This window comes from Cyprinus carpio, chromosome A19, assembly GCF_018340385.1.
Source record: "Cyprinus carpio isolate SPL01 chromosome A19, ASM1834038v1, whole genome shotgun sequence".
Lineage (NCBI taxonomy): Eukaryota > Metazoa > Chordata > Actinopteri > Cypriniformes > Cyprinidae > Cyprinus > Cyprinus carpio.
Window position 1 is genome coordinate 23113179 of NC_056590.1, and position 27343 is coordinate 23140521.

Here is a 27343-nt window from a genome sequence, read left to right on the forward strand (position 1 = left end):
TGATAATACAATTCAATGATGTGCTTCATTATTGCTCAGAGCAGGTCAGGTCATGGGCCACTGCTCTTGCACATGCAAATGCCAGATGCTCTTGTGAAGAAAGTCCCTCTAAAATAAATTTGAGACGCATTTCACCAGCACGCTGTTCCCCTCTCTTCACCTCTGCTGTCTGGTGGATCTGATCTGAACATCGTAGTCCATTAAATGTAGCTACCGCCTAACAAGCTAGCTTACAAGAACTCGAAGCTGATGTAGAAGAGACGGCAAAAATTAGTATTCTGGTAGAAGAGGTCTTTAATTTTGTTCTGTTTTCTTTCTTTTTTTCTTTATGTTTCACTCCCTTTTTTTTTAGAGCGAGGCAGATGGATGGAAGCAGTGTGCCCACTCATATGATAAATGAAATTCACATCACTCGGCTCCAGTGAGCTTAAAAGAGGACATTATATTGAGATATTTGGACAAATGAAGGCAAAGCCCTACAAAAAGGAAATGTAACATCTTCTCCTTTTGTCTTTGCCTCTCTTTTTCTATCCCTTTTGTCCATTTCAGAGAGTACAGGCAGGTCTATGCAGAGATCCACAAAAGGTCTTTGGCATTGTTTGGAAAGCTACTTTGAAACTGCAGTGAGCCAAGCAACAAGCTATTCATAATTCAAAAGAAGGCAAGCTACTCTTATGAAAAAAGCAGGTAGCTTTTGCAGCTATTTTGAATATATTTACACTACTGCTCATAAGTTTCGGGTCAGTAAGACATAAAGATGCATTAAATTAATAGGATTTTTTTTTTATTCCTCAAAGAATCCTGAAAAAATATATCACTATTTTTACAGAAATATAAAAAAACTAAATATTAACTGTTTTCGACATTGTTACTAATAAGACATTTTTCTAAATCTTTTTTGAGTCATTTGATTCAGATAAACTGCTCAACTCACTATAAGGAAAGAAAATTCCCAATGCTACATACAAGTTTAAGAAAGTGTTTTTGATAATTGCCTCAGCTTGCTTGGCTGTAAAGCTGCGGGTGCAATGCAATGTGACATAAAAAACAGTGTACTGTCACATTAAACCACTACTCTTTGGAAAGCTTGTTAAAAAAATAGCTGGAAAAGCTACACTGTTATGTAACCAGCAGACTGAACTGCCACACTACTGAAAAATGCAGTTAAGAAAGCAGCACTTTAACTTAGTTACTCCCCAATACTGAAATTACTGTGATGGTCCCAGATTTATAACACTGTAAATACTGTATAACATGCAGAGTCGGCCATGTTTACAGGTTCCATAAAGCAGCTGGGTGCTGGTATTATTAATGTGAAATACAGATCCACAACCAATATGGCATTAACATGGCTTTTGGGACACAAGTAAAACAGATACCAGCACTAGTCTAGTGTACACTCATCCTGTCGTCGTTTATAAATAAACAGAGGCATGAATAAATAATACAAATTATGATAACAATAATAATAAATAAAAAGCCAGTGTGTGTTCTCCCAAAAGCAAAGTAAGATGTAGAGTTGGTTGATGTGTTGTGGTAATTCGGTCCCCAGGTGCCAGGCCATGTACAGTATCTGTGAAGTTATGTTGCACCCACTGTGAACATAACTTAGGAAGGAGTGCAGAGGACAGTGTACATCATTATATGGGGATGATGAGACTGCAAGGTATAGTGAGGCTCGGTGCCCGTGAATATGAAATGTGCTTCTCCTCTGAAAGGCTGGCATGATATTCCATCAGTATATCTCAGGAGACTTCCCAGCTCATCTGCAGTTTGGATCCAGTATAGTCATCCAGAATATTTTTTCTGTACACTGCTGGAAATAGATAACGTGTTTTTATTGTAAATACCTCATTGTGTCCATTTTAAAGGATTAGTTCAGGGATAAAAGAAAATTAATCCATTGTTCATGCTACCGTTCAAAACGTTGGGGTCAGTAATATTTATGTTTTTAAAATAAGTCACTTAGGTTCAATGAAGGCTGCATTCATTTGTTATACTAAAACATTAACATTGTGAAATGTTATTACAATTTAAAATAACTGTTTTGTATTTTAACATATTTTAAAATGTAATTAATTCCTGTGATGTCAAAGCAGAATTTTCAGCAGCCATTATTCTAGTCTGTTACATGATCCTTTAGAAATCAGTCTAATTTGCTGATTTGGTGCTCAAGAAACATTTCTTATTATTATTTTATTATCAAAACTTTCAAATAGTATTGTATACTGTATGTCCTCATTTCATTCAAAACCAACTTCTTTCCAATGAATAAGGACAAAAAGCACCATAAAAATATAACAAAAGTGGCCCACATGACTCAATATGATATTACAAGTCTTCTGAAGCCATACTACAGAAATATTAGAAATCATTCATTTGAGATGGATCTTTTCAATGAAAACAGGTTTAAATGATCCATTCAGAAATCAGTTTGATCTAGTTGGAATGACTCAGTGATTTGGTTGCAGTGGTTAACAGCTCACTGAAAGATTTTCAAGTGAACAACAACTTAGTTCCTGACACAATCACCCAAATCTATTGTATTACTTCAGAAATCCTATAAACTACTTTTATGGTGCTTTTGGATACTTTATGAAGCTTGAAAATGTCAAATTCCATGTAGACTACATTAATGTACAAGAGAGACAAGCATGATGCTTCAAAATGTCTTCTTTTATGTTCCACAGAAGAAATGAAGCCATACATGTTTGTAACGAAATGAGGAGAGAACGTTCATTTTTGGGTGAACTATCAAACTATATGTATGGCCACATTAACTCTGATACAATTACTGCCAAAAATGCATTATTGTCCCTAATCTAAATTCTCTGGTCACACTAGCTTTTATTGCCAAAGCCTGATGGTGATAGACTACACTCTTAAACCAATATTTCAGCCCAAGGTGATCCCAGTAATAGCATATATCCTACAAACTCTTCGACATCCATTTTATAACATTACGAATTTATAAACATTCTGTTAAAATAGATTACATTCCTCACATTACAAACTTCTCTTTAAGTGGTTGGTTTATAGTATCGCAAAGCCTAGTCATTTTCCAGCATGTTTCTGAAGCTCCCTAAGCCACATAAAAAGACATATGGTTTCTCAAATGTCAAAAAACTCAATTAGTCACTTTATTGCTAGGTCATTTATATGTAAAGCAGATAATTAAAACTACAGCTCCAGAACAACACTGCTACAAAACGGCAATTAATAATGCAAAACAATGGGAAACAATGGAGATCAGTCAGGATCCTCACGCGATTTAGTTCATGTTCGGAGGCAATGCAGCTCTGCGTGAAACACATCAAAAGCACTGAACATTAAACAAAGCTAAATTTACCGCATGCTCAGCCCTGCATTTACTAAACATGGCAATAACATTCAACAGTCAGATGTTGACTGCAAACATATTGCTCTGCTCTTTCATACAGCTCAAAAAATTATAACAATAATGTAAACATCTTTGAATATGAGTTCAGAAGATCCTCGACATACTGTTTCTTGTTTGCATTTTACGTAATCTATTTTGTAAGACAAATGTAATAAAAAAAATACTTAAATGATATAAAACATCAAATGTTATATCAAAAAAGCAGGTTCTAGCAATCATATGGGTTTGATTATGATGATACTAAAGGTTTGGAAATCCAAGTCTGGACCACAAGGAAAGTATTCTCAAATTGTGACCTCAATTTGTGGTCTTATTATAGACAACGGAGACACTTCCTCAACTGCCCTAATGTGCTTTTCTGTAAGTGCACTAGAAAATCATTAGTGACCTTAGAATACTTGCCTGCCTCTCAGTTTGTTTTTCAGTCTGTCATAAAACACAGAGAAACAAACATCATTCAAGTATTTTTATTTCAGCATATGATATTCGATCTTATAATCATAGGCGGTTCACAACCAGAGAGACCTCTGTACATTGAAAGCAATGATTTAGAGACATTGGGTTCTGGATTATCCATCAAAGACAGCTGATCCAATGTTATTGCCAAAGCTGATACTTATGAAATGCAGCACATCTTGACCTGACAGATTGATTAGTGCTAAGAAAGGACTGAATTTACATGCCATATTACAGCATGACTTGTAATAATAATAATAAAATGACATGCTCAATCTTGACTATGAATAAAATGTGAATGTAAGTCCTGCTTTGAAATGGTAGCTTATAAGATCATCAGAATTGAAAGCAGACAAAGTAAACTTGTGAATTGCCATTGAGAGAAAAAAAAATGGTTTGGAATTATGAAAAATGTGCATTACAAACCTGAATTGAGCTCCAAACAGGAACATGAACTAAAAAAAAGTAGAATGGGTAAAAATTATTTTTATGTTGAGTTTATCCACCTTTTTCTTTATGTAAAAATGGGGGTGGCCATTTGTAAATTTTATGGGTCTGGCTTCCGGTCTCATCTGCGTCCACTCCATCAAGCGATTATTAGCTGAACAAAACAGTTCGTTTTGCTGCTTGATATTGAAAATTGGTGTGTCTTATCATATTATTTTAATGTATTACCTTAATTATGAGCACACTGGTTTGTAGTGCAAACAGTTTTACTGTTTACTGCACGTTGTTATTCTCCTCATTATTTACCTATAGCAGCTAATGAACCGGAAGTAAAAAGGTGGATAGTCAAGCTCCTTTACTGAAAAAGCAGTTAGTAACGCTACAAGCTACAAAAAGAAAGTATCAAAATAATTTAAAGTGACAATAGGTGACAGTGTCTTTATATCGTTATACATATAAAATGTAATTACTTCCATTTATAATACCATTTATACAAATATGTTGAAAATAGGAGCACATTAACGAGTAGCTGTATTTTACTAAATATTTCTCAATAAAAAGAAGACCTAAATGCTAATGTAGGATCTTGAATCAGCGACTTGATACATTTCCAATGCTACATTTGAACATTAACACTTTGAGTTAGTTCTTTCCCAGGGATTAAATATAAAATTTACTGATCTACATAAAGAAGTTGAATTTGACAACATGCATGTTGGATTAAAACTAGATATAATCTACAACACTTGTGCATGTGTCAGTTAATTTGAAGCAGGTCTACCTTTCTACAACAAAACCATAGGCTGGAACGCTATGGACTCAACGTCACTAATCTTTCAAGCATTGAGTCTGTCCTTCCTAAAGCTAATTCTAAGTGTACACCTATAAAAACTTTACATATTTGTGCAGATGGCTGTTTTTTACAGGAGCCTACTGTGTAAGAGAACACAGCGTTGATTCAGAGTGTCTGCCAGGGGCCCTGAGCTGAGGTCAGGGGCAAGTCCTCTAGTAACACAGCCGTCCTGCACCTGCCTCCCAAACACTTTAACAGGCAATTATCCCACCAAGCAGGACCCATCAAACCACCGGCCAACTCCACACAGAGAAGTACAGACTGACAGAGAGAGAGAGAGAGAGAGGCTTTAAAACTTTACTCAAAAAGAAACTAAATAATTAGTTTACTTTTTAACATTTAAATAATTACATCAGAGCTCCATATGAGCCTAGATCCACTTTTCCCTAAATTTTCAGGTCTATCTGTAGATTTAAACCACTAATAAACTTTTTGGAAATTAAAAAAATATATATATTTATTTTGAAAAAGCACACTTATTATGCTTGTCATTCTACTATAGATACATAATTATACCAATAATCTAACAATTATTTTAATCTTAATGTCAAATACACAAGTCTGTGGCAGGCAAGGAATTTACTAATTCATTACACACTAGATTCTCTTTATACACTGAACGTTTGACCATCTAAAAAGATACACTGCACTGCACTTTACATAAACATGACCCGAGGAGAAGAGCTGAACTCTTTGTCTCTTTTTTTAATTGTTCATCACTTGTTAGCCACAAAACAAATGATGGCTTTTAAGAAGACAACAGGGAGCATCTTTTAACCTATAACAAATCTCCATCTAAGATCAGGCACTTCCCATAAAAGAGAAGCTGATTAAAATGATTAAAGGTTAAAGGAAGATCTGTCTCCTGGAAGTAATTAAGCTATAGAGAGAAAGAGACCAAGAGAGTCACTACAGGACAGATTTTTTTCCCCTCATATTCTCCAATACAAATCAAAAACATATTCATTAGTATCACAAAACCAACATGGAAATCTTCACCACTTGAAACGCTACGACTAAATATGTACAAGAACATGAACAGAGAAGCCATCTGGTCCCACATTTTGAGGATTCTATTTCCTGGGATTTTTTTTATTTTTTTTTATCTGGAAACCATATTCTGTTGCCTTTCCTTTTACGTCTGGCTGCTTGAAAGCTGTGGAGAGCCAGATTAAGCCACTAGTTAAGGATGACATCCAATGATAAGCCAAGTTCTCAGTGCATTTACATCCTCTTTAGGTTCAAACAGCACTGACACTAAATAACACGTCTTGCCATGCAAAAAATGCACTGACAGGAAATTAATGTCTGCCTGGAGAAAAGCAAATCTCTGAACAGAAAAAAGACAGAGGGAACCCATATGTAAAAATTAGCACGCCTTTATCTTTCCTAACAAATACTTTTTTTAAAATTAGAGTACAGAATTCTATAAGAACAAATACAAAATTGTTAGATCAAGAGCATCCGATTAGGAGTGGTTTTGTAATTTATTTTTTATAGCTAACGATATCTCACTCCTAAAAATGAGTGAGATACCTTCTGCTAAGGTTCCTTTAGATTCAAGAACCATTTTGGGCTGCAGAGGGTACTATATAAGTTGCTAAAACTTAAAAGATTCTGTGTTCATTAAATCGGTGACCGACGAATTGGAATATCGCTTCGAAAGACCAATCTACTTCGAGTGTAAACTAAACGAGCCAATGCACATTGGTATGCAATTATTGCATCCAGCTGCCGCTGATCACAGCGTGAGTATAAAAAGGCAGCAGGTGCAATGCATACCAGCTTTTTGCTTTGGAGCCGAGTGCTAGTATCATTCTGCTCAACTGTGTCTGCTGTGAACTACGAGTTCAGCACGCTCTCGGAAGTTTCGTGTGTTGGCAAGACGGGGCTTCAGCGGTGGTCGTTCCTGCACTACGCCCTGTCGTGTTGCAAGCGGCCAATTCCCCTGTGCATCTCAGCACTAAAAGAGCATTTCCTAAAAAGCTAATTTCTCTAAAAGAGCTTCACGTGTGTGTCTTTGTAAAGACGATGGATCGTCCTTATAAGGATGCCGTTTCACCCGTGCGTTTCTGGGTGCGGTCATTACCTGGCAATGGGTGATGGTCACGATCACTGCCTCAGATGTCTGGGCATCAAGCACGCTGAGGTGGCAATCATGGATGAGTCATCTTCCCACTGCAGTCATCTTCCCACTGCAGGAGAATCTCCAGGCTCCGGTACCTTCAGGGGGCGGAGTCCCATTGCGTTGCCGCGATCTGGGGCTCATTCTGGCGGCCGACAGACGTGAACCACTTCCGGCAGTAGCACGGGTGGTTTGAGGTATTAAAGTTGTGGCAAACCCCGCAGGGAACCAACCCTCTGGGGACCATCATTCCTCTTGCATCTTTGATCCAGTGGAGCAATCCACGGAACGTGCTGGGCCCTCTTCAAAGAGCGTACTAGCGGTATCCAGTGGGCCTCCCCCTGACCAGATGTCGATCTCAGCATAGGAGGGAGAGCTGTCCGATGAAGATTCGGCCACACTGCCGCCCTCCAGGATGGTGGCAAAGCCTAAATTGGATCTGGAGATGACCGCTATGCTATCCCAGGCCGCCGAGAGGGTAGGGCTCGAGTGGAAATCTCCACCGTGTCCCGAGCCCTCGAGATGGAATGACTGGTTTCTCGAGGTGGCTCGCACTGGTTCTCAGCACCCCACACCAGCGCCTTTCTTCCAGGAAGTGCATAACGAGCTCACCAGGTCCTGGACAGCACCTTTTACTGCTAAAAACCGGCCGGTGGGCTCCTCCTCCCTCACCATTCTCGACGGCGGTGCAGCGAAGGGGTATTCGGTGATTCCCCCAGTGAAGCAGGCAGTAGCGATGCAATTGTGTCCTAAGTCTGCCTCCTGCTGGCGGGAAGACCCGGTCATTGTCTGGTTTAACCAGCAGTACCTATATGGCTTGCGGGGAAGCTGTTTCCACCTTACACGCTATGGCATTACTGCAGGTGCACCAGGCCAAGACACTGAAGGACCTGCACGAGGGTGGTCACGATCCAGAAGTTCTGAAAGAACTCTGAACCGCCACTGACTTCGCTCTCCAAACAACATAGGTCACCGCGAGTTCTCTGGGTCATGCGATGTGCATGCTTGTGGTCCAGGAGCGCCATCTCTGGTTTAGTCTTGTTGAAATGAGGGACGCAGACAAAGATCGGTTCCTTAATGCCCCTGTGTCCCAGACTGGCCTCTTCGGCAACGCGGTCGAGAACCTGGCCCAGCAGTTCTCTGCTGCATGGGAGTTCTCTCCTGGCCCCCTGTCAAACCTGGCGGTGAGCGGAAGAGCAAGAGGCCCTGGGATGGGTGACCCAGAAAGAGGTAGCTGCTTTGCCAATCTGTGGAACCAGGTGAGCCTTGCACACTCACACCCCTCTCTGGCCCACTCACAAGCCACCCGAGTCGGGTCCCTGTGTTCCACCTCGCTGTTTCCCCCAGTGAGCCTTCTCACACAGACACTGTGCAAAGTCCAGGAGGACGAGGAGCAAGTCTTGCTAGTGACACTGTATTGGCCCACTCGGACCTGGTTCCCCGAACTAGTGCTCCTCACGACAGCCCCTCCTTGCCCGATTCCTCTGAGGAAGGATCTACTGAGTCAGAGACAGGGCACCGTTTGGCACCTGCATCCAGACCTTTGGAAACTCTATGTCTAGTCCCTGGATGGGACGCGGAGGTTCTAGGTGACCTACCCCAGGAGGTAGTGAACATCATCACTTCGGCAAGAGCACCGTCTACGAGACAAGCTAACGCCTTGAAGTGGAACCTGTTCATTGAGTGGTGTTCTTCTCACCGAGAGGACCCCCTGAAGATGCCTGATTGTAATCGTGCTTTCCTTTCTGCAGCAAGGGCTGGAGCGAAGACTGTCTCCCTCCACCCTCAAAATCCAGGTTGCCACTATTGCTGAGTAACATTACCCTGTGAATGGGAAGTCTTTAGGTAAGCATGACCTGGTCATCAGGTTCCTTAGAGGGGCCAGGAGGTTAAATCCTTCCCGGCCCCCCTCTATACCCTCTTGGGACCTGACTCAAGTGCTAAAATCACTACAGCAGGGCACATTCGAGCCTTTGCATTCAGTTGAGCTAAAGTTTCTTTCATTGAAAACTCTGCTCCTGCTTGCAATGGCCTCCATCAAGAGGGTAGGGGACCTGATGCATTTTCGGTCGACGATTCATGCCTAGAGTTTGGGCCGGCTGACTCTCAGGTAATCCTGAGGCCCCGGCCCAGCTACGTGCCCAAGGTTCCCACTACACCCTTCAAAGACAAAGTGGTGAACCTGCAAGCGTAGCCCCTGGAGGAGGCAGACCCAGCCCAGTCGTTGCTCTGTCCCATCCGAGCATTGAGATGCTACGTAGATGGGACACAAAGCTTCAGGACCTCAGACCAGCTCTTTGTCTGTTACGGAGGCCGGCAGAAGGGGAATGCCGTCTCTAAGCAGAGGATGGCCCACTGGATTGTGGATGCCATAACCCTGGCTTATCAGGCACAGGGTGTGGCCTGCCCGTTCAGGTTGCGAGATCACTCAACTAGAAGTGTTGCATCCTCCTGGGCACTGGCTCTTGGCGCCTTGTTGACAGATATTTGTAGAGCTGTGGGCTGGGCGACCCATAACACGTTCGCTAGGTTCTATAGCCTTTGTGTAGAGCCGATATCCTCCAGTGTTCTCACCTCAAATGGGTAGTGGCACCGAGAGGCCCCGGTTAGTGTCAGCTTGCTAAAACTGCTCCAGAGTGTCCATACTGTAGACTCTGTTGAGATCCTCCATCACCCTAGGCAGCTGGATGTGGCGGAACGTCCAGCACCAGGCCTTCATGATGAATCTGTGAGAACCGTGGAAGGCTGGGTTCCATATTGAGATCTAAGCGGTACTCGTATGTGTACTGTATAGTCCACGGTATAGCCTTAGCCTGTTTCCCCTGCAGACTTCTGCCTTCCCAAGAGGGTTTTAATCACCTCAAATTTCTCCATATACATCTAAATGGATGCTATATGTGTATTTGCCTCCGAAAACTCCTTTGGGAAGGATGGGGCTTCCGCAGCGTCCCTATTCCAAGTAGAACGGGTACGTTTTCCCAGTGTTATCCAATCTCACCCAGTGAGGTAGTGCTTTGCAATGGTGAGTGGAACTACTTGTTCCGAGCCCCGGCCTACACCTAATAGTGGTGCAGGCGGCTCGCACAGGGCACTGGAAGGGGCAGCACCCATGGCGCTTTGGTAGGGATCCCAATTTGTGAAAGGGAACTGAAAGGGAACGTCTCAGTTACGTATGGTAACCCTCTTTCCCTGAGGGAGGGAACGGAGAAGTCACATCCTGTCGCCACGGTTGCTGTACCACCGCTGAGCAGCCGGGTCACCGGCTCGGCTCCTCAGCAAAAACCTGGTATGCATTGCACCTGCTGCCTTATTATACTCACGCTATGATCAGCGGCAGCTGGATGCAATAATTGCATGCCAATGTGCATTGGCTTGTTTAGTTTACACTCGAAGTAGATTGGTCTATCGAAACGATATACCAATTCGTCAGTCACCGACGTGACGTCTCCATTCCCTCCCTCAGGGAACGAGGGTTACCATACGTAACCGAGACGTTTTCTTGTTAGCTGGCTTATGGTAGAAAAGCTAGGGTATATAACTGATTACAAGCTAGAGAGAGCAAAAAGAAAAGAAAATAGGAGTTAAAAAGATTAATTTCGGTGTTCAACTACATTAATCACAAAGAATAAACAGAAAGAAGATAACATATTAGATATGTGTAACATTAACTGAATAAATATACTAACCAAAAGCGAGAACGAGGCATGTTATATCATGTCCACTATATTATATATTTACAAAAATGACATAATTACAAAAACAGGGTGTTCTTCTGTATCAGAAAGTATATACTTATTTGAGAAATACGGATTCATGTACACGCATAACAAAATGGTTATTCACCCGTGTATTTGGATAGTTGACAAGTAACATGACATAAGACAAACTTTGTAATATCGCATTTTATGTTAAGAAGACTATATACACACACACACACACACACACACACACACACACACACACACATACAGTATAAATACCCTGGACCACAAAAAAGTGTCAGTTTTTTCAAAAATTGAGATTTATACATAAATAAGCTTTCCATGGATGTATAGTTTGTTGTGATAGGACAATATTTGACCGACATACAGCTATTTGAATACCTGGAATCTGAGGGTGCAAAAAAATCTAAATATTGAGAAAATCACCTTTAAAGTTGTCCAAATGAAGTCCTTAGCAATGCATATTACTAATCAAAAATTACGTTCTGATATATTTACGGCAGGAAATTTACAAAATATCTTCATGGAACATGATCTTTACTTTATATCCTAATGATTTTTGGCATTAAAAAATAAATCCAGAATTATATCCTGGTCCAGGGTCTCACACACACACAAACACACACACACACACACACACACACACACACACACACACACACACACACACACATATATATATATATATATATATAAGACAAGCAGTACTTGTTTAGCAAGTGTTAAGTGTTAGAAAGTTTAGCACTGTTTTTATTCATTAGTTCATTTAAGCAGTTCTGCAGTGTGTCAAATTAATTTTTAAAAATATAAATAAATGTTCCATGCAAATGCTAAATTGATTTGGGTTTATAAAAACCATGCAATAAAAAAACTGCAAAGATCCTAAAACTATTTCATGCCAACATGATACAAGTCTACATGATATGAAACAGTTGATGTGTGTGTGAGAGAAAATGGTTGAAGAAGAATCCCATGGCCATGTGAACGCTAACGGAAGAGATCATGTAAATCATATAAATCATATAACGGTGTCTCATCAAATGAGGAGTCTGTGCCCAAATTAGGTGTCGGTCTGTGCACGAGAGAAAGAAGAATGCGTTACATCACAGACGGTGACAACGTGGGCATGGCTGGTGGAGTCTGGCTGCTGTGAGTCTCCAGAGAGAGATTTACACTGCGTCTGGCACGAGCACATCAGAACTGGATGATCTGCCTTTCCCATAAATGTCTCCTCCCACCCGCTCTCCCTCCCAGTGCCAGACAGCGGGGGTGTCAGGGATGGCACGTATCTCATCAGTCACACTGTGCTCGGTCTGCCAAGACTGCGCCCGATGGAGGCGCAACCCTTTTTCTCTTCCTCCACCCTATCACCCTCTTTCTCATACGCTTTCTTCCCTCATCCAACCAGCTTCACTTTTTAATGCTGATGTGTTTCCGTACTGTCTATTGTCTGTCAGGTCACGTGTTATAGCAAGAGGGAGAGCAAAAGAAATAGAGACGGGAAAAGGATATGTTATACCCAGTATGTTAAATTCATCTCTTTCGTCAATCTCATTTTGGAGCAGCAGACGGCCAAAAATCGCACTCAGCTACTTCAGGCTGCCTTTTAACCATGGCCAGCTGGGCAGGGCCTACAGGCATCAGAGGAATCGGACAGAGTGGAAAGCCGTCGCTCAAACCCTAATTTGTTTACGTGCTGATTTTACTCATACGAGGACTGAAAACATGAGGGCTCGGACTACACGGCCAGGCAGCTTTCATCTCGCTCACCCCAGCTGACTTTACCACAGACAGCCTGGAGATTTCAACAGTCGTGGTTACTTGCACCGTAAATACACACACACATCTATGTACTTATAACATCAGAGACAGAGATAGACAAACCACTGGGCACTGTCTGCCAGAAACATTCTGGGAGCTCAAGAGCTTCAGTATTATGTGACACATATAGACACCTGAAGCATATACAGTGGTCTCAAAATATTCTTTGGACACAATATAAAAATGTATAAGCATCACTGCATTTGATAAACACACACACACACAAACAATCTATCAGAATTAACTTAACTGTCCTGAGCCTTTTTTTTTCTTTCAATTATTTTTAATCGTGGTGGGTGATTTTAAGTGGATGTAAGAAGTCAGTTCTCCTCCTGCAGAGTAACCACAAGTGTAGTTTATCACATTAATTATCAACATTATCCACATTTGACGTGTAAAAGTTGAAAAACTAGACTAGGCTTTTTACATTGTTGCAACAAAACTATATTTTTAGTAAATGCTGCTCTTTTGAACTTTCTGTTCATCAAAGAATCCTGAAACAAATGTATCATGGTTTTCAACATTGATATTAATAGGAAATGTAACTGATATGTAATCAGCATATTATGAGCATTTCTGAAAGACACTGAAAATTCAGCTTTGCCATCACATAAATTACATTTTAAAATATAGTTTAAAATATTGTTTTATATATTTATTTTAAATTGTAATAATACATATCATGAATACAACCAAAAGATCACATCATTTTTGTATTTCCTAACTCATGACACATCTGAGCTAACAAACATAGCAACTTATGCTGTTGTTTGAATCGTCTTCCCTGCATTCCTATGCACCCGTGGGGACTGGTGAGTGTGCTTTTTGTAATGTCTTAGACTTACAAAAACAGTTCCAAAAGACTGGCCGTGCATCACAGTGCCCATGGGCAACACTCTAAACTGCTTCCAGCTATTGAATGCACCCTAAGAGCTAATAATGATAAAATGAAAAAACAAACATAGAAATAGTCCCTCAAGGACTGACAGCTAAGGCATAACAAATGCTATTCTCCAGTCAATGACGCTAATGAGATGTATGTTAAAGAAGAAGTTAAAGGGATACTCCACCACAAAATGAAAATTTTGTCATTGATTACTTACCCCCATGTTGTTCTAAACCCGTAAAAGCTTTGTTTGTCTTCGGAACACAATTTAAGATATTGAATGAAAACCTGGAGACCTGTGACTGTCCCATTGACTGCCAAATAAATAACATTGTCAAGGTCCATGAAAGATATGAAAGTCGTCATCAGAATACTCCATCTGCCATCAGATGTGCAATCGGGGTTATATGAAGCGATGGGAACACTTTACACAAACAAAAATAATGACTTTATTCAACAATTCCTCCTCTTCTGTATCATCAGTGCCACAATGATGTGGTGTTTCTACATGTACTTAGTTTTGATTTGAAAGAAAACAGCGCATCCTTGTGGCGCGGATGATACAGAAGAGCATACGCAGCATATGGTTATATGGAGAGTTACAGAGGAGACTGTTGACAAAGGAACTGTTGAATGAAGTCGTTATTTTTGCTTTCTTCGCTTACAAAAAGTGCTCCCGTTGGTTCATATAACCCAGATTGCATGTCTGATGGCAGATGGAGTATTCTGATGACAACTTTCATACCTTTTATGGACCTTGACACTGTTAATTATTTGGCAGTCTATGGGACAGTCACAAGCCTCCCGGTTTTCATCCAAAATATCTTAAATTGTGTTCTGAAGACGAACAAGCTTTTATGTGATTGGAACGACATGGGGGTAAGTGATTAATGATAAAATTTTCATTTTGGGGTGGAGTATCCCTTTAATCTGAGAGCATAAGGAACATATCAACAATGGTAAAGCCTTGTACTGCTGTATTTTAACAGAAAGGTTTAAGTGTATGAAACAGTGTTTGAGAACACTATAGATGGAAGATTGAAGAAAAGTCTTTTTCTTCAGATTATAGTTGGGCATGTATAGCTCAACTTTTTGTATTATAATTATTATTAGCAAAACTTAAATGAATGTTGAAAAAGTTCCAAATAAGTTACAATTATTATTATTATTATTATTATTATTTAGGAACTATTTTTCAGTATTACGCTATATACAAAATATATGTAAATCAAACAACATTAACATGCAAGCACAATAATGCAAGAAACTAATAATTATTATTGTAATTATTTTTTTGATACAGTTGTCCTTGACTGTAAAAATTTGAAGTGCAAAATTTGATTACACAATCCTTGTCTTCTGTAGCTATATGTGCTGTTTATGCCGTGATGAAACATTCCAGTGAGGTAAAATACTTTGCTTTGTCTAGTTCACTCTTTACAACAGCAGTCTACTATTTTCGCAAATCCGTTACAGCAAACAATAATTGTGCCTTTCTAAACATCCTAAATCCTTGTTTCTACGACAGCATGATTCAATTTTGCAAGCACATTACTCCATAATTTCATTTTTTTTCAAGCGATCCACTCAACTCCACGTTTCTTCAATTTGATTATTTCAAACATTAAATAATAAGCACAGGAAGACCAAAAATGGTGAGCTTACAAGGCAAATGATGAAGCAATTATATTTGTTTGCAGATATCCTCACGATATGTGTCTCTTCTCTGCAAACATGGCTCAATCACACCAAGACAAAATGACTGGATAAATAAGATCTATATGGCTACAGTACAAAAGTAATCTTTAGAACTTGAATACAGTTTTATTTAAAAAAAAAATATATATAATAAAATAATATAAAATTAAATTAAACCTAAAAATAAAAATAAAATATAAAATAACTTTACAAATATATTTTGTCAACAACAAAAGACATGGGGAAAAATAGTTTTAAAATAGTTTTTCCTTGCTCTCCACGACCCATCAGAACAGACATGCATGGGACCCATATTTGGGCTGCAATCCAACCACTGTTCTAAATCTTTATGCGTGGTAAAGCAATGACATCACCCCTCTTCCTGTGCAAATGACCAGCACTTCCTTTAATTGGCCAGATCTCTTATATCGAAATGCATGAGAGTTGTTATGATCCGATGGGTGAGCTGAGCTACTGTAATACAGCTTGTCTCCTCAAAATTCCCTCAGGGTCCCCTTTCTCAAGTTGGGTATAATCTCTTCATCTGGATGTGTCAATGACATACAGTAAGACTAGTCGTGAAAGCCTTGAGCATTGCAGACTTGGAAAAAAATAAAAAGGCTACATTTCAAAAATCTTTGTGTGGATAAATCCGGAGATGATGGGTTCTAGTCGCCGATTGAAAGGTATTTTCCTGGATGATACCACACACACTCTGAAATGAAACGGCAAGTAAAGCTCTGAATGAAATAGTCTTGTCTGTATCTTTGACATGGTAACTTATTTAGTGACACATCTTACGGTACCCAGCGCAAAAAGAGAAAAACGTGCTTATAAATCTCTCCACTTGACATCTAGAGAGAGAGACTTTGCCTCAGGAGACTTGGGATGGAGAACTAAAGGAAAATTCTATTTTGGTTCTTCCAAAAAGGGGGGTTTGTGAAACACAGACAGTAAGAAGTAAGATTCTGTGTGCAACAAAAACCCAGAGGAATTTTGCTCAAACACTGTTCCATTCTGTTTAATTGTCCACAAAATGACTTATTTAGTTTCATTTGCTACAAAATCTGATTAATTCTATATTCCAGTGAATTACACACTCCTTAGAGGCAGGGTTTTCTATAAAAAGTCCCTCTACCCAACGTTTATCTCAAATATGTGGTCTTCAATAGACAGTTAACATTAAGTTTAGACCAATTCAGCTTTAACCAAATATTATAAGAACAGCTGACAGCCAAAAGAAACAATACCTAACCAGCCAATAATCATTTCTTCTCCACATCAAATAGCTTCCTACAGGGTTAGCAACACTTCCAATGAACAAATAGTCTACTAGTTGGTCTGGGCCTGCTGTGCTTCTGTCTGCTCAGATTACCAGCTCAAGAGTCAGTAAGGCATGACCCATCTGTTCAGTTATACTGACCCCAGAACTGTAGTTAACGGAGACAGTGTCTGTCTGACTGCGTTTCTCACGCTACAGAGACTGTCAAAAATACTATGGAATATTTATAGCACCCCCATGTGGACAAATCGTTGCTCTGCTTTTCTTGTTAAACATCAATGTCTATATATTTTCTTTTATTACTTAGTACTTCATAGAAAGGCATACTGACCCCATATTAAATGGAGGCGAGTTAGAATTGACAGTGATTATAGCAGTGCATCATAAGCATTATGTTCCTGAATGAACCAAACTAGAGTTATAACAAATGCAATTGCCTGAATTGAATGGCACATCTTTCATAATAAACAATAAACGCAGTTATCATCATCTGATCTAGTCCAAATAATCACATAGATTGTATTAAGCAGAAATCTTTTCAAAATATATCACATTACAGCTTCAGGGGTCTTCTGAAGGAAGCGTATAGCTGAAGGGAAATGATGCTAATTCTTCATTACATTTTTCATACCGTCAAAGTAATGTTTTCCTACTGTTTTGTTGAATTATGAACGCATGTGTTGCTACTGTAAAAAATCAAGACATATTTTCTGCCTCAACATCACCTTCCACTAAGGCAACCTGCTTAAAACACAAACACACACATGCTGATAACATTTATTATATTAGATTAGATATTATATTATTGATACAGATTATTTAGAATATACATTAAAATATAATAATTTGTTATTATAATTTCTATGCCCTTTTCCTTGCTTTCAACAAACATCCATTTTCATTAACATTTATATAATACATATATACACACATATATGTATTCTATGTATATATATGTGTATAGACAGACAGACAGACAGACAGATAGATAGACAGATAGACAGACAGACAGATAGATATTAAGATAGATAGATAGATAGATAGATAGATAGATAGATAGATAGATAGATAGATAGATAGATAGATAGATAGATAGATAGATAGATAGATAGATAGATAGATAGATAGATAGATAGATAGATAGATAGATAAATAGATAGATTTGCATTTATTAAGCTGTTTTGCTTATGGGAACCACAATATATGCGAGTTCAGCTTTTACTCACCTTGTGGGGACTTTTTGTCCACATAATGTAAGCAAAACCTGACAAACACACAAGTCTTTGAGAGAATACTTTAAAGCATGGAAAATCAAACTAAAAGCGCCAGTGCCAAACAGCTGATGTTATGGCTAGTGTTATTTGTGGATCAATGGTGGTCCTTCATGAAGTACAGTAGAAAAGTCTGTATATGTATAATATGTTACATAAAGGAGGAGGGTGACAGGTGACAATTTGGTGGCTCTGTTTATTTACTTTCCAGACTTGAAGATTAATTTAATAGGTCATTTATTCATGATTCATGTGTGTTTGAATGCAGAACATCCACTGACTTCTCTCTTATGTAGCGATTTCTCCACAGAGTTATGATAATACAAAACAATTTTTGTGCACTATAATTAATAATATACAGTAAACATCATGATAGGCTCTACAGCATAGAGGCTCTAAACCTGAGACTGAGAGGACTTGGAACTGGAATGATGCATATAAAGCAATCAACTGAAACGTATACGACATCATCTGATTGCAATCAGCCCCCTAATTGTGATTGTAATAAACTGTTGATTCATTCATGTGTTTTTGATTCATCATGCTTGCACTTTCTCTAGCTTTATTTTTTCTCATCAGAAAAGCAATTCACCGAGACCTAAGATGAGTAATGATTGTACATTATGTTTTTCAACCAGTCCTTTGCATGAACGATGGATTTTTTTAGACATATGATAATATAACCCTCTTAAAATGTTTGCGGCAGCTAAGTGGAACACCTTAGAAAGCGTGATTAATTATCAAACTAAAATAATGCAACAAAGGCCTTAAATGTGAAAACAAACTATAAAACTTCCAGCACACAATAAAGACAATATGTGAAAACAAAATGGACATAGTATGAATTAAGACACTGTGTGAAGTTCTGGGTCCCGGCAGTGGTGGAAAGCCCAAATCATTAAAATGGAACAGTAGCTACAACACACCGTAACCAACACCGCACAACATTTCTTCTTTTGTCAGAGACGCTGAGCTCCAGCATTTCATATAATGTACAAGGTGTGCTTTTATACCCTGGCATGGATGCAAAAATAACAATCTCTCAGGTTCGACTGAGCCTAATCACATTGCTTATTGGCAGTTCCTATGTTTCCTCATAGGAGAGCAGCTGAAATAAATGAGCGACATTCAGTTCTATGTTTAGGAAGGAAAGAAAAACCCTTCTGAATGGACTAAATGCAGTATCTTTAAAGTATAGCCAGAGAGTCAGGTCTGTAATGCACTTACAGTCAGAGGTTCATCACTCAATCTGTGATGAAGGGACGCAGGAGTGTGTCCAAAACCATGTGCTGGATCCATTACCTGTGAGGAGGCCTACACCACACAAGGGATGAGTAATATATTCCTATACATTGCTGTATATATTATGTATTTCCTGGCAATGGCACTCCATTGCCAGTATAATAAACATATTATTCTGTCCAGTGTAGACAACTGTACTACTATTCAGTTTTTTTAACAGTCACAGCAGCTGCTGGTTTTGATTTGATGATGCAGTCTACATATATGTAACATATGGGCAACAGGTTTGCAGCGTTCCACTTTGGATGTATTAATAAAGTCATCGCAGCAGTTTTCATCGTATTAACAGGCACAAGACAAATGCATGACAGGAAGGTTGAGAGGCGATGTGTAACAGCATTTGCAAACAGATGCTGAAGAGCTTTCAGTACCTTTGCAGCTGCGAGCCATTTTTAACTTGTGCAACTTAGAATGGGGAAGTCGTGGCCTAGTGGTTAGAGAGTTTGACTCCTAACCCTAAGGTTGTGGGTTTGAGTCTCGGGCCGGCGATACCACGACTGAGGTGCCCTTGAGCAAGGCATTGAACCCCCAACTGCTGCCTGGGCTGTGATAAATGGCTGCCCACTGCTCCGGGTGTGTTCACGGTGTGTGTGTGTTCACTGCTGTGACAAATACAAGTAGACGCTTTTCTGAAGTATATGGTTATATGGTAATCAACTGGTCTCAAGATTTTAGTGGGTTAATAAAGTCATTTGCCATCAAGTTCATACAGGTGTCCTAGCAGAGTTACTATGGATGTAGTACATCTCATTAAATGCATGTTCAAACCAAAATTTGAAAATCAAAATGCCCAAATACTTTTTACTGTCAAAAGGTTTGGTGTCAGACGATTTTTTTTTTTTTTTTTTAGAAATTAATTCTTATAACATGGATGGTAATAACTAATTACAAGGATGCTTTGAATTCATCAAAAGTGATAGAGAAGACATTTACATTGTTACAAAAAAATGTGAACTTTCTGTTCATCAGAGAATCCTCAATCCTACAATTTTAAATTGTAATAATATTTTACAATATTGCTGTTTTTACTGTATATTTGATCAAATAAATGCAGCCTTGGTGAGTGTAAGAGACATATTTCAAAAACATTTTAAAAATCTCCAAACTTTATTAAATATATATTATATATATATATATATATATATATAATATATATATATATATATATATATATATATATATATATATTGATTATAAAATATACTTCTATATATATATTTTTTAAAAGTGCTTATACTACATTTCTTTAAATCAAATAATCTGTATCCTTAACCTGTATACAGTATTGATATAGGAGTATGATATTAACACTTCACAAGTACCAAAGGTACTTATGATATTACCATGGCTTTTTGGATGTGTACCATAGAAGTACCACAGTACTCTTGGAAGTACTCGAGTTAGTAAGTTAGGAAATGTCATGGTATATGAATTTTAGTGCCAAGACATATTTCCAAGCACCAAACTTGTAGTATTACCATGTGAGATCATTACTGTACCACGGTACCGCCAGTAATTACTTTTAAGTGTATGGTACATGAATATGCTAATCATTCAGTTTTATCATCTGACACCATCACTGTACTCCCACAGTATGTTAAAAAAGGTTTAGCTTTTATGCAATATAAAGGATTCCTCCCCCAAAAAAACAAATACTACAAATGCCTACTATAAACAGTGTCTGTTTTTGTGTGTCCCTCCGGTGCATCTGTGGTCAATATCCATTGTAGTCAGGTTTTTAGAGCCTGCTTCTGTGTTTCAAATTGGTCACAGCATGAAGGTATTAGGCAATGTTTGTTGTCTTTCTCTGGGTCGCTCCTCATTGGGCAGTGTCAGGGTAGCCTTGTCTTATAAGCAGGGCCCTGTAGCAGCAGCAGGCTAACCCCCTCACACAGGGAGCAGCAGGGTGCCACAGGGTCACCACCGGCCTGCTACCTCAGAGAGAACAATCCGACGGAGCCAAATACACACACATTGCTTAAGTAAATAAATATGTCTCCCAGCCCCAAAGCCATCCCAGTGCTGCCGCCTGACTGCCCCTTTCTTTCAAAATACACTTATACTCACCACTGTTTATCATCAGCTGAGAAGACATCTTGGTTCGTGTCAGGATCTCTGTAAAAGAAACAAAAAGCTTAAATCTCACTTCTTTCTCTCTCTCTGACACACACATCCTGATGAACTACTCACAACCCTGAATCAACTACCCTGCTGTTTTCATTACTGAAACTGGTAATGAAATTTGTTACACATTCACATTTGGAAGAGACTAGCGAGATTCAGAGAGTTATTCCTAAGATCTATGCTTTCAATATGTGACTATTGATTAGCCATAGGGCAAGGGATAATAAAAACATAACAGACAGCCATAAAGCCATAAACTCACTGGGCATCAGGTTATAAATATATCACACGCCTAACCATCTTCAGCTAGTTTAAATGCATATTTATAGCCATGCCTGTCTAGATGTAAACAACATCTCTTTTAACCCTGCATGTTATTATCATGCACAAATGTATACTTCATCAAAATCCAGGACCAGGGCTACAGAAAGCACACTACTTAGCCTCTTCAGTTTATTTTATGGGCTCTGCAACTTTATTCACCTGTTTATTTGTCAGGCAGTCAACTATTTTCCAGTGCAACTTTTTTGGATTTCTGAAAACGGGATTTTGTGTAAGGGTGGTTTAAATGTCAATGCAAAGGCAAGATAATAAATACAAGTTGAAGGGTTTACATTTATTGAAGCCAGCTTGTTGTGTAGCACTGACAGGAAGGGGAGAAATGAAAGCCCAACTCTTGTCCCTGTTGTTCATGTTTAAAGTGTGTGGGCAGATGGAAGGACTAAAAGCAATGTGCAGACATTGAAGGTCTTTAAAAAAGCTTAGTGTCTCGGGCCTGGTGGCAAGGCTTAACTGGGGTTAAAATTCAGCCGCGACTCTTCGGCATAACCACAGTGTCCATTCAGTATATTTTATCTGTCGAGCTGAAGCAACGTAAATTTGGCGTCTGTTTTCAAGTATTCGCAACTCTTAGCTCTTTACAGGGATGAAAAGTTTTACCAGCGTTCGTCTCCAACTGTGTCAATCGCTTTTTGGTCCTCCTGTTCCTTTTAAGAAGTTTGACTGTGTAAGCCGTTTGACAGGTGAGAAATCGTTTACATTTCAGTTCAAAATCAAAACGCTCTAGTTTATGTATGGCGCTTAGTTTCCGGTTTCCCATATATGAATTGTCGTCTGTAAACACGTGAGATGACTGGAAAGTTTAAAGTGCCTAAAAAGCCTGGTGATTCGTCACATCCGACGCTTTTTATTTTACTGTTTATAAAGTGAATATGGCTGTCATAAAGACTGAAAAAATATCTCAAGATATTTTTCAGAGAGTTGGATCATTTACTGAATGCCATTCCATTAAAAAAAAAAAAACTGAGACACGTATACAGTAATAATATAGATATACAGTAAGCTTTGCAAACAGTTGGAATGGTTCTTGAAAAATTGGTTTAAATATATTGTAAATATTTTTTATGAATTATGAATATAAAATGCACTGTATAACCAAAATACCCTTGACTGCTTGTGATTAAAAATTTTTGGAGATTGGGGGAGGGTCATTAGACTTGAAATTAATGGCACTGGCTGCTTTATGACATTTCAAAAGTAAAAAAAAAAAAAAAAAAAAAGACTGCATTGCAGAAGATTGCAAGTTTTTTTTTTTTTTTGATTTTTTTTTTTTTTTTTTTTGCAGCATTAATTTAATATTTAATGCTTGCCAAAACCTTCAACATTTCAACAAAAATAAAATAAGAACTATTTGTGTTAAAAATAAAATAGGGTTTTTCGGATCCACCATAAAAGCCATATATCTCAGTGCAGAGTAATTCAATTCTCTTAAAAAGCAATGCTGGACATCTTTTAGCTCTATACAGCGCATTTATCTTGATTAACAGTTCCCTCCTCTTTTCTCCTCCATTTGTCGTGGTTGCATTGTCAAAACTGTTTAGACGAACAAAAAGCCTGCTTGTTTTGACATATGGTTTCTCGGTTTTGCTTTTGTTGATAATGAGAAACATGTTCCTTGGCTTGCAGTGCCGAAGCCTGAGGGTTTGCAGTTGTGGAGTGCCTGAAAGAAACTGTGAGGAAATTACCTGAAGCACATGCCTCTTTTGTTTCAGTGCTAGCGTGGCTAACGTGGCTTAAATCTCATAGAACTGAAAATGTAGGCTGTAGATTGGACCAGTGAAATCAGCTCATTATATTGCAGGTATCATACTAGATTTATAGACTAATGGCTAGGATTGTAGTGAACGTTTAACTTCTCATTGACTTTAACAAGCTCCATATGGCTAAGAATGCTTCATATTGTCAGCTAGCTTAAAAATCTGATGCTGCCATGGTTGACAGTGGATATAGAGTAATTTTACTCACTAAATGGGCCTTTAAAACTGTGTGCAATTTCAGTACATACATCAGGATTTATAAAAATCTTCCCTGATTTGGACTGCTAAGTCTTTTGACGCTGACATTAAGTGACGTCAGTATTAACCCAGTTAATTAAAGTAAATGCTATAAAGATGCAGTTTGCGTTACCAAATTCAGCAGTCACAATCAAAAAATAGCAATTTTACCAACGGTATCGGTGCAATCAACTATACTCATGTTGTAAACTGCCGGCAGAGATTGAATACACTTTCATCAACACAAGTCACATTGGTTTCATCAGTGCATTATAAACCTGTGATGAGTAAATGGCTCTGGCCAGCATGCATTCCTTCATTTTATCAAATAGTGGATGTTGTTAAGTTGTGCATGATGCTTGCCTCATGGTGAGAATCTTACGTGTGATGCGTTTCATCTGTATTCTACTAGTCTGAACTTATATAATTTTATTATTCATTCTCCACCTCTCAAAGCCCCGACTGACCTCAGGGTCAAACAACTGATAATCACCCTGTTCACAAGGCCATAGATCTGGTGAGAGCTGAAGAGAATGAAATAGAGAGGAAAAAGGAAGGAGAGCTAGGAGTCAAATGTAACAAAGGAAATCAGGTCTGTTTGTTTTGCAAGTAAAATTAGTTTCTGGAAATCTGTTCATAATCTGAGTTCTGGTGCAATAATTTTTGTGTAAAATGTAAATATTAGAACATCATCATTATAACATCTTTAAACGGTGAATATCGCTTTCGCAAAAATGTTGCCACAGGCACATATTTTCATCAGCATAGGTTGCAAAAATATGCACCCATATGAGTTTGCCTAATGGTTACTCATGGTATGTTCAATGAAAGACAGAACTGTGTGTGTCATTTGTTAAAGTAATAGTTCACCCAAAAATCTAAATTTGCTGAAAATTTACTTACCCTCAGGCCATCCAATATTGTTTTTTCATCTTAACATATTACATTAGATTTGTATCACTTGCTCACCAATGGATCATTTACAGTGAATGGGTGCTATTAGAATGAGTCCAAACAGCTGCTAAGAACATCACACAAATCTGCAAGTAATGTAAGTAATCCACAAGCTGTGCATTTGTAATAAATCACAAGACGTTAATTGATGTGTGGATCTCGAATGGATCATGAGTCATATGGAATACTTGTGGATTATTGTGATGTTATTAACAGCTGTTTGGACTCACTTGTGGCAGCCATTCACTGTAGAGGATCCATTGGTGAGCAAGTGATATTAATCTAATGTAATATGTTAAGATGAAAAAAATCTTGGATGGCCTTGGGTCTCTCATTCTGACAGCACCATTCAGCACGAAGGATCCTTTGGTGAGCAAGTGATGCAATTCTTAATTTCTCTAAATCTCTTCAGATGAAGAAATAAACTGAGGAAATTTTTAGCAAATTTTGGATGAACTATTCTTTAAGGCAAACCATGTTTATTTGCTTCTTTCACTTGTAGTACGATCAAATTATCTGACTCTATTTATGCAAATATCCATAAATTATATCAGTTATGTGCACTGAAAATATTTTCAATCAAATACTCATTATGCAGTGGAAAACTGTCTCTTATTAGATATCAAGCTAAACAAATACACTATTCAAATAAACCACACAAATCTTCTAACACACTTCAATGCCCCCATGCTGAACCTTCAGGGGTTTTTTCATATTACATTGCCAGAATGTTCCCCCTTATAGCAATAAAGATATCTTTTCTTATTATGCTCCTGGTGGTTGCCTTCATGAATTAAATGTACAATTTTTCAGCTGTGAACTCAAGTATATGTTTACATTTTGCCTGCTGGTTAAGAAGCTGATAAATTATCCAACAACACAGTGCCAGGCAGAATAAGAGAGTGAGAGAAATAGGGCAATTTTCTGTGAAAAGGGCCGAGAGAAGAGCTGACATCAGCAGTCTGTGGGCTCAAGATCACAACAATCTAATGTTGTGTTCTAATGCTGACGCCTAGCCTAAAACAGCCTCATTACACACAAAACTCACTCCTGTCCTGTTAACTGCAAAGAGCACTGGTTTCTATTAAATGGATTTTTAAATGTCGCCCTACCTACAGTATATTATAATCTAGACGTATTTGAATATATCCAGGGTGACCAGAATACAGTAGCTTTCACACTTTTTACTCAAGGTGGGTTTATTTTTGGAAAGTCAATTTCTATATCTTGCTCTGAGCTTTTGGACATTTTCACCATTTTTTCCCAGGAAATAAAAGGTAGAGTTCAGTAAACACTTTATGTGACAACATGTCTCAATAGTTGTCACAGAAACACAAACTAATTAAAGAAACAATAAAACCAAAGATATCAAAACATTGTTTAGGCCAACTAATATTGTAATGAATAATCTGACAGCTTGCCCCAATACAATTCAGGCTTTCATTTACAGTCAACCTTATTATCGGATTCTTTTCCTATATATGTTTCTGTGCCATTCCATTTTTCATGTTTTTTATAGATATGTTAGGGTTGGGACAATTAAAATATATTGCAGTATAAACATATAGGACGATCTAAGCACACAAAGTATTCTGTACTTAAAAACATGCTTCAAATGCCAACAGTCATACTTGAGGAAATCAGCAGAGTAAATTATGAAAAGCTCTGTAGACATCCACATCAGATAAGACCGTAGAGAGCAGATGCCAGCACAGAGGACCAATCATCTCGTGCTGCCCCACATTATGGATTTGCCATTCAGACACAAATCATTATGGCTACAGAGCCTCAGTAAAGTGGCTGCATGAGCGACTCTCTGAAGGCATGCCAAAACGGCATGATTATAAACAAAGCCTTGATATTAAAGAATTTCATTCATGTCAGCATAAAGTAAACATGAAAAAAATTATACTGTCCATTGAGGAGGAGGAGGAGGAGGGCTGGGAACATTTTTCCATCTCTTGGTCCAGAATTGGTGTCTAATTATAGCATCATAATGAGAAGTTAAAATAACTTTGTTCATTCCTGGCCAAGAACCAATAAGAAGATGCAAGTCTCTCCATAACTGACTGTCTTTGTGACTTCTGGATTGATCCTGCTGTCCACTATTTGGCCTCTACACTGCAAGGCAAACCGCATATTTCTGAACCAGCTTGTGTCTGAAACTATATATATATATATATATATATATATATATATATATATATATATATATATATATATATATATATATATATATAATGTGTAGAAACTATATTCTGTGTGGAATAACACTTTGGCTGTGTGATACAAGGTTTAAACAGACAAATTCGAGAGCAGTAGACTTAAACACCTTTTGACACAAAAATTGAAAAATTGAAAAAAAAATTGAAAGTTACATAAAAGTAGCCAAATTCAGGTTAAAGTAGTGAAAATGAAAGAAGAATATTACTATAATACTGTTGAAATGTTCTGAAATTAACAATTTCTCATGCAAATTATTTATTTATTTATTTATTACAAACTAAATGCATTAATAAGTCCTGTTTGATGTGATTAATCATGATTAAATATTTTAATTGATTGACAGCCCGTGTACCAACAAATGAACTTGAATAGTTATGCACACATACACATTCCCACAAACACACTCTCTCTCACACACACAGACACACACACACTTAACATGG

At 38.2% G+C, this 27343-nt stretch overlaps 1 protein-coding gene across 1 annotated transcript in view; it reads right to left on the bottom strand.

The window, feature by feature from the left end:
* LOC109112481 (eukaryotic translation initiation factor 3 subunit H-B-like) overlaps nt 1–27343 on the bottom strand; it is a 142683-nt gene that overhangs the window by 44826 nt on the left and 70514 nt on the right. The window contains exon 8 of the mRNA XM_042777103.1: nt 21331–21378. Coding sequence (XP_042633037.1) covers nt 21331–21378 — 48 coding nt within the window. The remainder of the gene's footprint in view (nt 1–21330; nt 21379–27343) is intronic.